The 16,104-nt window shown below is 39.1% G+C and overlaps 1 protein-coding gene across 3 annotated transcripts in view; it reads left to right on the top strand.

Moving 5' to 3' along the window:
- The first annotated feature begins 1,962 nt into the window (after positions 1-1,962).
- flt1 (fms related receptor tyrosine kinase 1) overlaps positions 1,963-16,104 on the top strand; it is a 39,474-nt gene continuing 25,332 nt past the window's right edge. For all 3 annotated transcript variants that reach the window (XR_001859005.2, XM_017722133.2, XM_017722134.2), the window contains exons 1-10: positions 1,963-2,223; positions 6,936-7,026; positions 7,506-7,717; positions 9,489-9,613; positions 12,743-12,905; positions 13,047-13,183; positions 13,314-13,485; positions 13,590-13,707; positions 13,980-14,149; positions 14,412-14,559. Coding sequence is in view for 2 of the 3 variants with exons in the window: in XM_017722133.2 (XP_017577622.1) it covers positions 2,166-2,223; positions 6,936-7,026; positions 7,506-7,717; positions 9,489-9,613; positions 12,743-12,905; positions 13,047-13,183; positions 13,314-13,485; positions 13,590-13,707; positions 13,980-14,149; positions 14,412-14,559 (1,394 nt within the window). In the remaining variant the exon portion in view is untranslated. The remainder of the gene's footprint in view (positions 2,224-6,935; positions 7,027-7,505; positions 7,718-9,488; positions 9,614-12,742; positions 12,906-13,046; positions 13,184-13,313; positions 13,486-13,589; positions 13,708-13,979; positions 14,150-14,411; positions 14,560-16,104) is intronic.

Raw genomic sequence — 16,104 nt, 5'->3', positions numbered from 1 at the left:
TCAATAGCCATTCATTATTAACAGTGCAGATATATCACCCATCCATTTTCTAAGCCGCTTCTCCATCAGGGTCGCGGTTGGGTGTTGGAGCGTATGCCAGCAGTTATCGGGCAGAAGGCAGGATACAGGATACACCCTGGACAGGTCGCCAGTCCATCGCAGGGCAGACAGACAGACACTCACACACTCACACCTAGGGGCAGTTTAGCACATCCAATCGACCTGACTGCATGTCTTTGGACTGTGGGAGGAAACCGGAGAACCCGGAGGAAACTCACGCAGACACAGGGAGAACATGCAAACTCCACACAGAGAGGACCCTGGTCACCTGGCTGGGGAATCGAACCCAGGCCCTCTTCGCTATATCATTTTTAACAATATTCGTCTCATCATTTTTTCCCTGCTTATACACTGTCTGAGTATTTTCAATTGCTTGTTTCATACACTGGATGCTGCTGCACTGCCATCTCTTCTCCTGCACGTTTCATTATGTGTATGGCATCTATTGTTTAGTATGAAGCTGATTATTGTATTTGGCATGGTTATGGTGTCCAATGCAGCGTGTTTATACAAAAATAATGGTTTGAATTTACTTGAAACAAATGAGTCCCCATTTGGCTGTGGCAGTGTAAGTCTGGGGATACTCTCTAAATTGTATAACTCCTTCAAGAGCTTTTCAAAATGTCTCAATTTCCTATTCACTGACATGTAAACAAAGTCATTCAGAATGGTTTCATGCAAAATTGTGCACTTAGAGTGATGATATAAAGCAGGGGTTGAAATGCTCTGCATTGAGTTAATAGGAGTTTTTATGTGTAATGTTGATAATGGTAAAATAGTGGTAAATCTGATAAAAAAATATTTGGGAACTATTTTGCTTTACAGCAACCTACCTGTATCTCCTTGCTATGAAATAAAAAAAAATAGGTCAAAACTTTATCTGAAAACTACTGTAAAACAATGTCTCAGGCCTCAGGCAGCATATTCATAAAGCATTTCATGTAATATTTCTGAGAAGAAGCTTTTAGATGCATTGAACTCTTTGGGCATCCGGTTCCTATTTCCACCACTGTGAACAAGTCTGTGTGTTTCTTCAGAATGGAGCATTTCACACCTGAATTATGACTGAATTATGCAGTAGTTGGTGAAACTACCTTTAAACTACAGGCCTGTTTGAACTACAGATTTGTTATTGACCTTTAGGCCTATTATCCAGTAACTACCATGACTTATTCTGTAACTAATTTGAAACTACTACAAATGTTATGTAGTTGTGAGAGAGAGGAACTGAAGTCTGGAATCAGGGATGGGTTGTTAGAGTTTAATGGGTTGATAAAATAGCTCAAACCAGCATATACAAAAAAATTGTTACACTAAATAAAAGGTGTCAGAAAGGTTTTTGGTTCCCTTACACAAGCCTTTCAACAAAAAGTTCCTTCAAAAGCGATTTTGGTACATTAGATGAGTAGGTGTGAAGAACTGCCTTAAAGTTGACAGAACCTCCATGTAATGTAAAGGTGCTGAAACTAACTCTTAACCTGGTATGGAACCTCTGTATTATGCAAAGGTTCTCACAAATGTCTTTTTTAAACATGGTTCTTTAGGGAACCAAAAGTGGTTCTTCTATGTGGGACCTTTTTTAAGGGTATGTGGAGCCTAGTAGCCTTACAAATGTACAATCATTTGAACAGTGAGTAACGGATTGTAACACAAATCAAATATATAACATATTTAATGTTTATTATATATGTTGGGTCTTGATGTTATAGATTTTATTAATGTGGACCCATTTAAATTCTCAATGTGAGAACCCTAATTAAATGAAGATTGAATTACATAAATTAAAAGTAAAATTGAAAGCGCTATGTGGTCTCAGTGCGCGCCCCCTTATCCATGCGCGCTCCCGCCAGCCGTGTGAACTGAATAAATCCCAGCCCACAGCCACAATGGACAAGAGTGTGTGTGAAGTTCCTGCGTTTTTCCCACCTCTGCAGGCTGTCCAGCAGCTCAGCAGTTTCCACCCACAGGGGAGCAAGTCAGGCTCATTACTGCACATTACTGCTCACTCCTCATTACTGATCACCTGGAGCAGCACGGCTGCACCGTGTGCCTTCACTCAACTTTTCTCCCCCCACACAGAGGATCGTCTGCCATCCACTGAAACAATGCTGGAGCTGTTCTTGGTGATACTGTGTGGACTGTCCAGCTGCGTAACAGCCAAAGGTAAGAGCAGAGTGCACCGAGAGGACTTCAGTGATGCACAAACCTCAACTGTGAAGTTTGAAATTTTAAATGTTTCTATTTTTGCTTGAAATGTTTCAATCGATAGGTAAACACTTTCACTTCCTACTAAATGCCTGTTAAGTAATAGGTTTGGAATGTTAGTACTTGCTGAGTGTCACGTATGCCCACAATATGAAGGTTTACGTTCATTTTGTATGTTACATTACACATTATACATATACCATGAAATATTGCAGCCTAATTCTTGAAATACATCTTCATTTGCACTGACTTGAAAGCAATGTCATAAAGATCTGGCATATTAAACTCCTTTAAGCACAGTTCAGCAGCAGGTGCATTATGAACTCATGCAGATTTACTGACAGTTCAGAGTGAGTTGAGTATAATTAATATGGTCACTGATCTGGTCATAAGCTTAAAGCATTGAAATGGAAATGAGGATACTTTTGGATTTTTATCACAGCAACTTCATTTCCATTCTCTCATTTCCATGCACTGATTTGTTTTTTCTTGGAGTACTTCCAAAAATGAATATAAATATATGTATATGTATATGTAAATACGATATTGTTCATAAGAATGTTGAGGGGTGCCAATAACTGTGTTTTGCCAATAATTTTGCAGGGCGCATTAGAAACCTGTTGCAATCAGTTCATTGCACTTAAGAATAGTTTTGTTAAATTTACACTTTTTATTTTTTTCTTTTTTCATATTGTAAAATTTGACCTCTCAAGTCTATTTATAAGGACATTAGTCATTTTTTACTATGTTTTTGCTCTCTTTGGAATATTATTTTTGACCAAAAAAATATCAAAAGAATAGAGCCTAATAAACTTCCTATGCTGACAAATGCTGGAAAGTACTGAGAAGATCCACTGCATTCTCTGCACTTTGGCTACTTTTTGCTCGAACAGATTTCTGGTAGCTACTTTTACTGCTACTTTAGTCATTACTTCATTAACACCACTGAAGTGGAACTCATACTTGAGAATAGCTTTAGGCTCTTGTACCTACCTCTGTTTTTGGGTGTTTGGTTGAATCGGACAGGGCGTTTCCTGAGCCCTGATCACTTTATAAAATGGAAGTTCTGGTATAAATGACTCCTGTCCTGGGTCATGACCACCTCCAGGAAACTTTGGAGTGCGCAGGAAGCACCGCCAATCAGCAACTTATAGCTAAAACAGAGAGGAGGAAATGAGGTGGGAACTCCTGGCGCTGATAATGTTTTTCCCACCTGCATTCCGTCAAGCGCCGAAAAAAGCACACTGCACGAGATAATTAAGTACTGGCCAATCCCAGTGCAGGGGCGAGGCACTACTAGCCAATTATAGTATAGTAGGCGTGGCAAGAAATACAATTAAAAAATGAACTTCCCACAAAGTTTAGGATGTTTAAAAAAAATACTTTTTCAACTTTTTTTAACTTAAAAAGTAGCTTATGGTAGTTGGTTGTGCTCACACTTCTAGGGGCCCATTGTCAAATAGTTAATTTTGGGAAAATAATCTCACTTCTTTTGGGGAAAAAATAAAACAAAATGTGGCCGGAGCAAAAAAGTATATTTTGTGTCTGCCACACCAAAATTAGCAGGAAATGTCACATTAGTTAGAAAATAACCAATACTTGTAATTTGACCAGGAGAGTTCAAACGTTTGCATATGACTGTACGAACATTTAAATTTAAAACATCTTGTTTGATTCTGTGCGACAAAAAGCTTTGGGAAATGGGCATGTACAAATGGGATGGTTTTTTTGTATGTAAACCTACGCAGATCATGAGTGGACCTCAAGGGAAGAAATCTAATCCAAGAAATGTAGGATATAGGCTCTTTAAATCACAGAAAACCAAACACCAAGCTAAACCAGTATGTGAGACCTGGCAGTTTAGCGTTATCTATTCCAATAGCTACTTGTTTTCATGGCTTCTGCGGTTTGGTCCATGGTGAACTGATATCCCGGCCTGGATACCCCTGACTCCCATTTTCGCTGGGTCTCCACTTTCAGAAATGTCTTATTTTGTTCCCATCGCTTTTCTCAATGTCAGCTGTAGATCTGAGCGGACTCCGTTCTGCACTGGCTGCGGAATAATCAGATGAACGCTGTCCTGCTGCTTCCAACGCGCGCGCTTTTATTTCAAATTCAAAATGTAACGGATCAGCGCGAGTCTGAGCAAACGGTTAGTTGAATCTTCACAGCTCAACAGTTTCATAGTCGTCATTTTGTACAATTATTGTCCTAAAACATTATCTTATCTGATAATACGTCAATATAACCTAGCTAAGTCTGAAAAATTAACATTATCTTTCAGCTCATGTTTATTTAGCGTGCCCTCGGTACCTTAACAAAAGTTCCAAGGGAATTTAGCTAAAACGTTTTTGCTAGCTAAGTTAGCTTAGCTAAGATTGAGTTGAGTTGAGTTAAAATCGATAGCTTATCTAAGATAATCTGAGTGTTAATTTAACGTAACACAGCTTAAATTAATCATTCTTTCTCTTTTAGTATCAGATAGGTTAACGTTTACTACCTTGCCAACCTAAATTAGCGCGTTTGCGTGGAATGGTAATTCAGCTAGCGTTAACTGAAAGTCGGCTCACTGTGAATCCAGGTAAGTTAACTTAAGACAAGAACTAAACTGAGTTCATTATAGCTAAAAATACAGTTATTCTTTACAACATTACGCTAGCTAACATCTGGGGTCTTTTCAACGTGAGGGTCTGTTGTAGCTAAGGTTGCAGTCTTTTACTCGCTAGCTAACGTTAGCTAACTCAGGGTTGCCCCCCCCCCCCCCCGTCCAGGATTTCCTTGGATTGTCCAGGTTTTTGGTCGGTCCTGGAAAAAAAAGTTCCATTCCTAGACACAAAATGTACAGAAATCCAAACATCTTCACATGTTAGTGAGTCTTAGGTTATAACGTTTAAACTGCAGCTTTTTTGTCCAGCCATACCATTAGTATACAAAGTATGTGTTTAATTAACCTAGTTAAAATTAACCTCAACATAAAGACAGTTTGGAACAGGTGCACGACTGGTGACATTTAAGCATTAGGCAGCACTGCAAGGTAATAACTAAGATAAGGTTGAACTGATATTTATCTACTTGGACTGCATACCTACTGCTGAACTTACTGATCCAGTGTCCAGGAATTTTACGGTGTTGAGATGGCAACACCAAATATAGCTAACAAAACATCAACTGTGATGAAAGACGAGCTCAGCGAGCAAACAGGCTGAAGGACGAAGCTCCTTCAAGATCCCATATCTTACGTTGCCCAGGCTCCCCAGAAAATGAAATTCATTTTCCCATGAACTGCTCAGTTGCTTTATCCCTTAGAATTAAAGGCTGTATTTTTAACTGTTCCTTTAAGTATACTGACGCTATATAGTTTTTTGTTTTTACATAATTAAAAAATACTAGTTGCCCTTCTGTATTTCATGATGAGTGGTCCAGGATTACTTACAAAAAATTTTTACATTAATTTACATTAAAAATAAAGAATGTTTTTGCCTTCGCCTGTAAAGCTACCATTTTGTAGTTTTTGCTCCAACAACGATGATATGTGAATGATGCCTGACAGTTGTTATAGCTTCAGTGTGAAGGGGCAGGACTAAATGGCTTTAGACTGAATAGACCCCTGATGTTGTGAGTCATTTTGTAGTCAGCATTATGCACAAATAAGGAACCCCAAGTCTAAGCATTTTTTCTATATTTGTATTTCAATAACTTAATGACTTTGTAATTTTGTGACTCCAGTGACATTCAGGAGTGCTTCAGAGGCAGGTATAAGGCAGATAAATGCAAATATGTAAATGCACGTGTCTCACTAATTATATGGAGTCTAATTATATAAAGCATTTTTTTCATCCTGCACAAAGTGACGCCCAAGCCGCAGCAACCTTAATTCAGCTCTTGAAGTGTTTGATCAGTAGCTGATAAGTTGGATCAGATGTGTTAGTACAGGGGAAACACCAAACTGAGTGGGGCAGTATGTGTCCGTGCCTGGAGCTGTGAAAGCCTGGACTAATTGACCCAGCTTCCTTCTTTCAACAGTAGCTTAATGTATGGGCAAATGGCCCGCACGCCATGTGTGAACAGTGGCAAGGAAATGATTATATGAGGTTAGCTTAGACAATACTGAAAGGAGCCAACAATAATCCCTATAGTAACGCTCCAGTCCAGGATATATTTAGGAGGGGTTTGGGAACACGTTGTGACCAAGGACCGTAGAGTATCAGGAAGTGATAGCCAGGGTTAACCATGTATGAAGTCTGTTTAAATAGAGAAAATTCCATACGGTTATGGCCTGTATTTTTTGCATGTATTATCCAGTAGGCCTACAACAGGCTATGTGTTTGAACTGGTGTAGGCTGCATCATAGCTGTCCTGCTATATGCATGTGCACTTAAGTGCTGTGGTTGTTTTCTTTTTATATGTAATAAATGTACCTTTTATTTGCTTCTAAAGAATTTTGGGTCAAGCTTATCATGTTTTATTGCACTTTTTGACTTTACTTGGTCAAAAAGGAATTCTAAATTCAAATTATCAAATGCTACTGATGTGTAGTCAGTAAGTGAGCATGAGCTGTTGACGTTTGAAAGTTGGAAGTAAAACATTAAACAGTCTGCATAAGTGTTTTAGTTTGACTTACACAACAGCTGTTAAAGATGCATGTTTTCTCCTCTTTCCGACACATTTAGAAGCTAAAGGAAAGTTCAGCGCTCCGATTCTGGATGTGAATGACAAACAGCTTGTCCTGGAGAAGAACCAGACACTCCAGCTGAACTGCAGGTGTGCATCCCACAATCATTCACGAGGTCTGGAGACAGGTGCAGAGTTAAGCAGCTGGGCTATTGGTGTAAATATCAGTAGACCAGGGGCATGAATTACTCATTTAGCACATGTCAGAATGTTTCATGCAAAACATTAGAAAGTGACTTTTTGAAGCCATTCTGGAATCACTGATTATGGCACTGAAATAGCACGTGCCTTAAGATCCAGCAGTTAAATGATGTCCATCTCCAGGATAGCATTAGTATGTTTTTACTCTGATATTAATGTTTTGTTAGAATTTTATTAAAATAATTTTGTAATATTGCTGAAAGGTATGGTTGAATGTGAATATGCAGTTCAAGACAACATGAGATGATGATTTACTGTGATTAAAGTGATTTGATATTTGAGTCAAGCAGTGCAAAAGTGCAGCTTTCTCATGTTGCAGTTGTCGCGAGGTTGTAAGAGTCATTTATACGTGCGTATATGGTGTTTAGGGGTCGATGGGACCTAAAGTGGGATTTTCCCTCTGGAGTGTCCAAGGATTATCCAGGTGCCCGTGTAGAGCAATCTCGCTGTGGCAAGCATGCAAATCAGCACTGTAGCCGCCTGATTCTCAGCCCTGCATTAGCCCAGCATACTGGCTTCTACCGTTGCCGCTATGTCCACAAGCAGCACAAGCATACTTCCATCTATGTCTACATCACAGGTAAGAGGCTTCACGTGCTCTTCATGTGGCTGTATGGTAATACTAGCAATAATATAATCATCTAATTCAAACCCTGCTATAATGGCCTTCCTTCTCACTGACCGCTTCTATTTGTTAAGGCTAAACAGGAAGCCAAAGGAAGCCAATAATATCTAAACACCATTTTTCCCCAGAGCAGCACATCCTACTAAGTGTGTATTTGGCATGGTTTCTCACTGCCTTGTTTTTCTTTTTTATGGCATAGTCTATCCTCCCCCCATTTTGTCTATATATAACCTGTAACTTTCATTTACGTGCCACCTTAGAGTGAGACAGAAATAGTCCCAGCTGCCGAAAGGCTCAGCTCCTGGGCAGCCTTTCCCAGGGCACTAGCGTTATCTCCTTCGCTCAGCCTTGTTGGCAGCATCCTGTACTACTCTTGGGGGCTGGCTAGGGACAAATGGGGGATGGAATGTCTTGGCATAGTAGGGTTGTGTGTGTGTTGATGTTAGGGTGGTGTGTATGTTGATGTTAGTGTGGTGTGTATGTTGATGTTCTCAAAAACTATATTTAATTAAGAACGTGCTTTTTGTGTATTATCTCTGTTGAAACATCAGACCACATCAAAATATAAATCTGACAGATTGTGTTGTTAGAAAACGTCATTAAGTTCAAAAGAAAAAAAGTCATGATTTCAGTGACCAACATTCCTTTTTTCCTGTAATTATTAATAATTCTATTAGTAATATTTATTAATAAACACAATATTAAGAAAATATACTGAACATGTTTCAAAAGCCCACATACACAAATTTCATTACAGATATTGGTAATATTTTATCAAACCTCTCATGTTTCTTTAGAACACCAAAAATAAACACCAATTTAAATAAATCTGAAATTATCAACAGCACGAATACTGTTTACTGTTAAAATCTGAAAAGTTTACAGTGTAAGTGTTGTTCTTTAGAGTGTTTACAAGGAGACAGTAGCAGTAGGTATGTCCAAGTACTTCCACCATGCCTTCTTAAAAAAGATAATTCAAGATAATAAATACATGGATATGTTAATTACTTAAATTTTATTTGATTATCATGGGGTTTTATAGCATGGTATAAAATTAAAACTGTAATTGGATCAACAATTGCCCACAATTGGACGCACATATTTAATGTATGGGCAAATGACACGTGTTAAAAATAGCTCCCGCTATATTTTGTTTTAACATGTAGAATGTGAGGGGATAGAGGCAGAAGAGGCTAGTGGGTTTGTCCCCAGTGAAGTGACAGAGAGGCTATGCACAGAGCTGAGGCCCTTAGGTCAGTAGGTACAGCCCCTGGTCAGCCAACAGGGCCCCTGAGGGCCATCAATCGCTCCTGTGACCATGTCCATAAAGCTTGTCCCTCCCTCCTTTAGATGGAATCAAAGTGTATCAAGGAAGGCCTGCGTCCAGCAGTCCTTGGGGTACTTTTGTTAAAATGTTCAGAGATTTTTTTCTTTCTTTTAATAATGCTGCAGTAACAAACAATGGAGCAAGCAACACCCAAGCCCTTTCAATGCCACAAGAAAGTCCCAGCTGCAGAAAAAGTGCAAGCAGGCCTGGAAACAACACAGAAAAAGCTTTTGATTACTAGCAAACAGTGTCTTTGTTTTCTTCTTGCTGACTCTGAATTGTTGTCAGCAATCATTTTGTTTGTCTGTGTGTATGTATGTATGTGTGTGTGTGTTTTTTTTGTGCGCACCCAAAAGAAAATGTATCTGTTAGTTTCTGACCCCAGTGTTTGGGTTTCAGATAGCCAGCGGCCATTTGTGAAGGTGCAGAAAGAGATTCCAGACGTGGTCTACATGAAGGAAGGAAAAAACTTAGTGTTTCCCTGCAGAGTCACTAACCCGGACACCAAAGTGTCATTGGTCAAAGTGAGTACCTCTGTTGGCTTCTCTAGTTTGTTGTCCAAAATCACTGTTTAAGTAACCTTTTACAAGCTACTTGCTAACAGTGAAAGTCCACTCAAAAGGTTTTGGACATGTGTCATGTTCTTTGACACAACAACCCATCTTGGTCAGCCACCAACCATTTGTCATCATCAAGCGTCATACTTTGACATGGTCAGGACCCTCAACCTCTGTATTAACATGCCTCCCCCACCCAATGTGTTCCCCTCTCCTGTTTTTCATTTTTTCCTCCTTTTGCTTTTTCATTTTGTCTACAGGTGCAGGTACATTTTCCATTCATCAAGGTACAAATAATGCAAATGTAGCCACAAAGGTACAACAGTGGTTTTAATGTCGATATCATTAGTATTTCCACGCAGCAACTACTGTGTAATACTTATCACAGTACAATTCTTTCTCTCACATGAACCTCTCCTCTCTTTCCTCTCATTGCATGAGTTTGCTGTACCCAAACTCATCATAACAATCCTAACCTGACCCCATGGTCATGCTTCTTCATACCCAACTCCTCCTCTCAGTTCTTACACCAGTGCTTTCCAACCTGGTCCTGGGGGCCTTGCACATTTTGGTGTTTGCTCTGATCTCAAACACCTTATCTGGCTAATCATAATTAACAAGCCTTCCTGAGATGAAGTAGGTGTGGTAGGGCAGGCGGAATACTGAAATGTGCAGGGCAGTGGTACTCCTGGACTTTCCTACACTAATTCATCTGGATATCCATTGTTAGATTCATGAAAGCTTTCGAAAGGGAAAAAATGAGTCTTAAGACAAATACATTGCTAGGGTTAAGACTTGTTCAAGACAGCTTGCTCAAGATAGGTTCATAAGAATGTTTTTGTGTAATTCTGAATTGAAAAAAGGACATGGAAAATTTTATCACACTCAAGTTACAAGGACAAGTGTTAGGCTACTGTAAGATATATTCAAGAAGTTTGAAGATATGTTCATAGAATTATTTTAAGAAAAATGGTAAGAACAAAGTTGTAAAAAATTCAAAAGATTTTTTTACATTACAAATTTTATTAGCTTTTTTTCTGTCTGCATTTAAGGGGGAAACAAATAAAACATAATTTTTCTTGAAATGCTTTTGTGAATTAGGTTCCTCCCCTGCTGCTATAAATAAGCTGGTATGAATAAGCCCCCAATTCATTCACAAATCAGCTATTGTCCGTGTCTTTAACTTTCCATCAGACCTGTTTGCATAACGATGGATGCGTGCGAGTGTGTGCGTGTTTGTGTATAGAGCAGTATCCTTCAAGGCCTCTGTGACACATATACCTGTCTTATGCCAGCGGGCGGAGAGAAAGCGGCGCCCCCGGCTTCCTCTGTCTTGTTGGCACTGCGTTCAGCCCCGGAGATGGAGACAGGATGTGGGGGTCAAAGTGCCCCCCCTCCCCATGCCCTTCTACCTGGGGAAATGTTGTCTGCCACATGCAGGCTGATTTCTTTCACAGCTGGTGGGTTTGATTCAATGAGTTAGCTGGAATGACTTAACCAAGTGTGATTGAATCTTTTGCATCCTTACCAAAACTGTAATAATATTAGGCCAAGAGATACCCCTTAGGGAAAAAAATTCATGCCATATAAGCCCTTGAGAGTTTTTTAAACTTCTGAAGCATTTCAGGATGAGTTTCAGATGAGGACAGGAAGCGGAAAAGAGCAAAACGACCAGTTCCCCTTGCGCTGCCTTTGGCTCCACTTTCAGGATGGGAGCTGTTTGGGGATATGCCATCGATATGACATCCCTCTCCTCCCTTTGGCCTGAAAAGGCTTTGCATTTAATTTCAGTTTTGCTCTGTTTACGTCCTGCTTGACCCTATGCACAGAGTCAAAAAGGTAATCACTCTAAAAATACAAAGCCACCTCCACCCCCTTATAAAACTTGGACTGTTACATGCTGCTAGAGTGTTTTTTTCCGGAAAGGATTTTTTTTTTGTGCTCACCCGATTATCTTTAATCTCGCACCTCTTGCATTGGGAACAATACCCTGGAGTCTGTGCTCTCGCAGAAGCTGTGAAAGTGTACAGGGGGGCCCTTCCAGAGTTTGACCTGAGAGCCCCAGCCGCAGTGTCTATATCCCGTAGTAACAGGATGTGAGGAGATGGACTGGAGTCACGTTTCCACATCCTCAACCTTCTCAGGCTCCGTATTAGAGCTAGTTGGGGGGGGTCCAATCATCTTATGGCCTAAAACGAAAGATGTTAGAAGAACTCATTGGCTATATATATATATATATATGTGTATATATATATATATATATATATATATATATATATATATATATATATATATATATATATATATATATGTGTGTGTGTGTGTGTGTGTGTGTGTGTGTGTGTGTGTGTGTGTGTGTGTGTGTGTATGCTTATATATATATATATATATATATATATATATATATATATATATATATATATATATATATATATATATATGTGTGTGTATATATATATATATATATATATATATATATATATATATATATTTATTTATCTTCATGGGAGTTTGTGGAAAAGGGCTTACTTAACATGCTGCACAGGGAGGGGTATTTGACCTGTTCACTCATGGGCGGTAGGCGTCCACCTGTTCCCCTGAGAAAGGGCAGGACACTTCCAAGCTGTCACAGCACCTCTAGTAAACATTTCCTCCAATGAAAATGGAAGAAAACAAAATCATAGCACAACTCTCCAAGAATTTCAGAGAGACTGTGAGTGCCTTGTTATGAAATCTGTCTTTTTCAACATCACAGACATTAAATTACCATCCTGTTTCACATCAAAACAGATTCAAGTTTTGCGTTATGAGCTATGCATCACCAGTGCTTTGTGAAATGATGACATGATTCATTTTTACATTTAGAACAATGGGCCTCATTCACTATTATCTTGGGGAAGTTATGAAAGTTATGGGTCTCATTCACCGGAATCGTGTGAATATCTTGTGAAGTACTGTAAATTAAACAATATATATTAAATATAAATGTATATTTCTGTACATTTTGTCACCAATTTGTATTTCAATGTTTGTAAAATTAGAGGAAATTTTTTTTTTTGTTTTTTTTTTTATTGATTCCTGTTTTGATTTTAACAGTTTCCTAAGCACAAACTTGACATTGATCGGAGAAACATCATTTGGAACAGCAGACGAGGGTTTGTCATCCGCAGCCCCACATACTTCTATGTTGGTCTTTTCTACTGTGAAACTGTCATCAATGGGGTTACATACAGCAATAAGTTTTTGACCTACAGACCAGGTATGAGAATGGAGTAGGCTTGATATATAGACTAAAAGCATGTCATCATCTTGAAATGCTCTGGCATGTTTCCTATCATTGGTTCACTTTTACTTTCTTTTACCCTGTGTTTTATCTTTCTTTTTGTTCTGGGGTCTCTAGTGAATAAGATCCAGGATGTCTATTTGAACAACACTGGCTTGGTGCAAGCTCTTCAGGGAGAGTTGCTGGCCTTGAACTGCACCGTTACAGCTGAGTGGAACTCCAGGGTGTCCATTAGCTGGACTTACCCTGGGCAGGTTAGTTATATACACCTCCACATAATCCAGGTTCTTATGTAAGAGTATTTAATGTAAATAAATTTGCCATAATATAGTCAGTCTTTGTGCATGATCACTATCTTATGGTCTATGTTCTTTCTGCCTGTAGGCCAATAGTACAGCTTCAGTCAGTAAGCGTATTACCAAAAGCAAAAACAACATGGTCTTCTATAGTGTTCTTACCATACATAAACTGCGTAAGGCTGACAGAGGAGTGTACACATGCCATGTGGCAAGTGGTCCAGCAAAGCGACAAGCAAACTCTTCAGTTATAGTTTATGGTAAGTTTTAAGCTCCACATCATAAGAACCAACTTCAGTAAGTAAACTGAAGACTTTGTTGTTCTATACATGTCTAATGGACCTGCTGGTCTTTGGCTCCTTAGACCGGCCTTTCATCAGACTAAAGCACAGAGATGGTCCAGAGGTACAGGCTTATGCAGGGCAGAAATCCTTCCGCCTGTCGCCGAAATTGCGGGCTTTTCCTGAACCTGAGGTTATCTGGTAAGAAAATGCAGAAATCTACAAACTTTCTTAAATATAGTGAGTCAAGTCTAAGAAAATGTTGATACAGCATGTCACATATAGCATGTCAAGGATCGGTCAATTCAAGAAAAAGCGCGTCACATAATGTAACCAAAGAAGTATGCTGTATTTGCAAAAAATGTCAATACATGGCATATTGTATCCATACAAGGTGTCTCCAAATGTAACTGAAATCGATGAGATCTGAATTCAGTTTTTTAATGTTCTTTCTTTGTCTGATAAATATCCAGGTTGAAGGATGGGATGGTGGCAGCTGAGAAGTGTTCACGATACCATGTGGATGGCTATTCTCTAGTGATTCGAGATGTTGCAGAAGAAGATGCAGGAGTCTACACCATCCTCACTGGCATCCAGCAGTTTGGACTTTACCAGAACCTCACACTCTCGCTTGTGGTGAATGGTAAACTTGTTAGCTCATTCTGTTTGACTTTTCTGTGTTATCTAATAGTGGATTTGCAGACAATGGAAAGTTATGAAATGACTGTGAATGTCTTGTCAAGCTCTGTAAATTAAACAATAAATATTAAATATAAAAGTATATTTCTATGTATTTTGACATCAGTTTATATTTTAATGTTTGTAAAATTGTTTATAAAAATGTTTATGAAATTTTTGTTTGTGTGTTGGATACTGAGCTCATAGTCACTCTGGTCTACTCACAGTGAAGCCTCGGATTGGGGAGAAAGCAGTGGCGGTACAGGACCCAGGGACAGTCCCGCAGAGCAGCAGGCAAGCCCTCCGCTGCACTTCCCAAGGTGTCCCATCACCTCGCATCCAATGGTTCTGGCATCCCTGCCCTCCTAAAGGCCTGTAAGTACCTCACCAATCTAAGCTAATACACCTAGTATAGGGAATTTAGGTAACCTATGCATGGGGAAATGGTACAAATATTACATGTATTTATTTAGGGCATATTCAGGTGTTGCATTTTGCAATCAATGACAGCCTAATAGTTTTATTTCATTTTTTTTATCTAACAGATAAGAACAGCTTAGCCATACTTTTATTATTTCCTGGGCTAATTTAGTTTTCTCATGTTCATTGGCAGAAAAGACTCAAAAATACTGGATCATTCAGTGCTTTTCATTTCATGTTTGTGGCTCAAGTGAAACAGCTTTCACAAACTCTCATGGTACTGTGCTGAATATTAAGTGATTACTTCGGTATCCTACACTCATATAGCAGAGAAGCAGACAGACCATGTTAATTGTGCATGCTTCACATTTCCCACACTAAAACAACTAAGAACTCCTTTTTGACATTGTGTAATATCCTGCTGCCATTTCTGTTTTAAATGTAAACACAAGCCATCAGCCCTTAGCCACTTTTCACACTGTACTTGGTCATACTGTGTATAATTAGTTTGTTTTGCTTGTGTCTGTAGGAATGGTGTCTTATGTATGTGTGTATTTGTTTGTGAACTGAGACATGTTTTGTCTATTTCAGCATGTGTTCAGACAGGGTTTCCTCTTAGCTTCCAGAACAGATGGTTAAGAACGCCTTTCATGTCTGTGTGCCTATTCATTTTTGTATGTACACGTGTATGTGTCAGTGTGTGTGTGTGTGCACTTGAATGAAAGTGTGCCTGCTACAGTCATAGAACTTAGTGTAACTCAAAGTTGAAAGCGCAGAAAAAAAGCACTTCAAAAGAGGCCAGTTCCGGGCTTACAAGCACAATTTGTTGGTTTCTAAATCAAACGCTATGATTTAATGAACTTCCCGTGCAGAATACGGCCTGTTTGTTATTCTGATTGCTCAGGCGCATCCTGCCATGCCTTTTCTAATGTGTGACACACAAACTATTCAGCATTCTCATGAGAAAAGCCAAGCCAGCACTATTCACAAGAGAACAACCCAGCGAGACTCCTATTCTTACTCACAAGCACACACATCGTAAGAGAATGGTCCAAGGGTCAAACTTCTTTGCTCACTGACTTCATTCTTGCATATTACCCTGTCAAAAATGCTGCTGTAACATTGACCTTATTAGTGTACTTTATTTAAATACCCGCTCTTCCATCTTTACTGGCCAAAGAAGTTTATTTCAACATCATGCATCCCCTTATCACATTGTCATGGCAACAGCAGAGAGCTGTGACCATGGACCTTTGTCTTGGCTCATGCTTTTGGCGTACTGTTGAATCACACTTCCTGAAAAGTGCTGAAAATGAAATGTCAATAAAGTGAAAAAGGTCCTTTTTTTGCAAGGACCCCTAAATAGTCTGATGCAATGGAGTCCTTGAGTCTTACTCAGCTTGACCAAACCACTAAGCTTGATCAAAATACTTGCTCTTAATAATGTAATGTTCCTTAACCCACTGTACTTTAGGCATTTTATTCAGTTATTCATTTTAA

Source organism: Pygocentrus nattereri, chromosome 24 (genome assembly GCF_015220715.1).
Source record: "Pygocentrus nattereri isolate fPygNat1 chromosome 24, fPygNat1.pri, whole genome shotgun sequence".
NCBI lineage: Eukaryota > Metazoa > Chordata > Actinopteri > Characiformes > Serrasalmidae > Pygocentrus > Pygocentrus nattereri.
The sequence above is the reverse complement of the archived record's forward strand: the minus strand, read 5'-3'. Positions and strand labels throughout refer to the sequence as shown.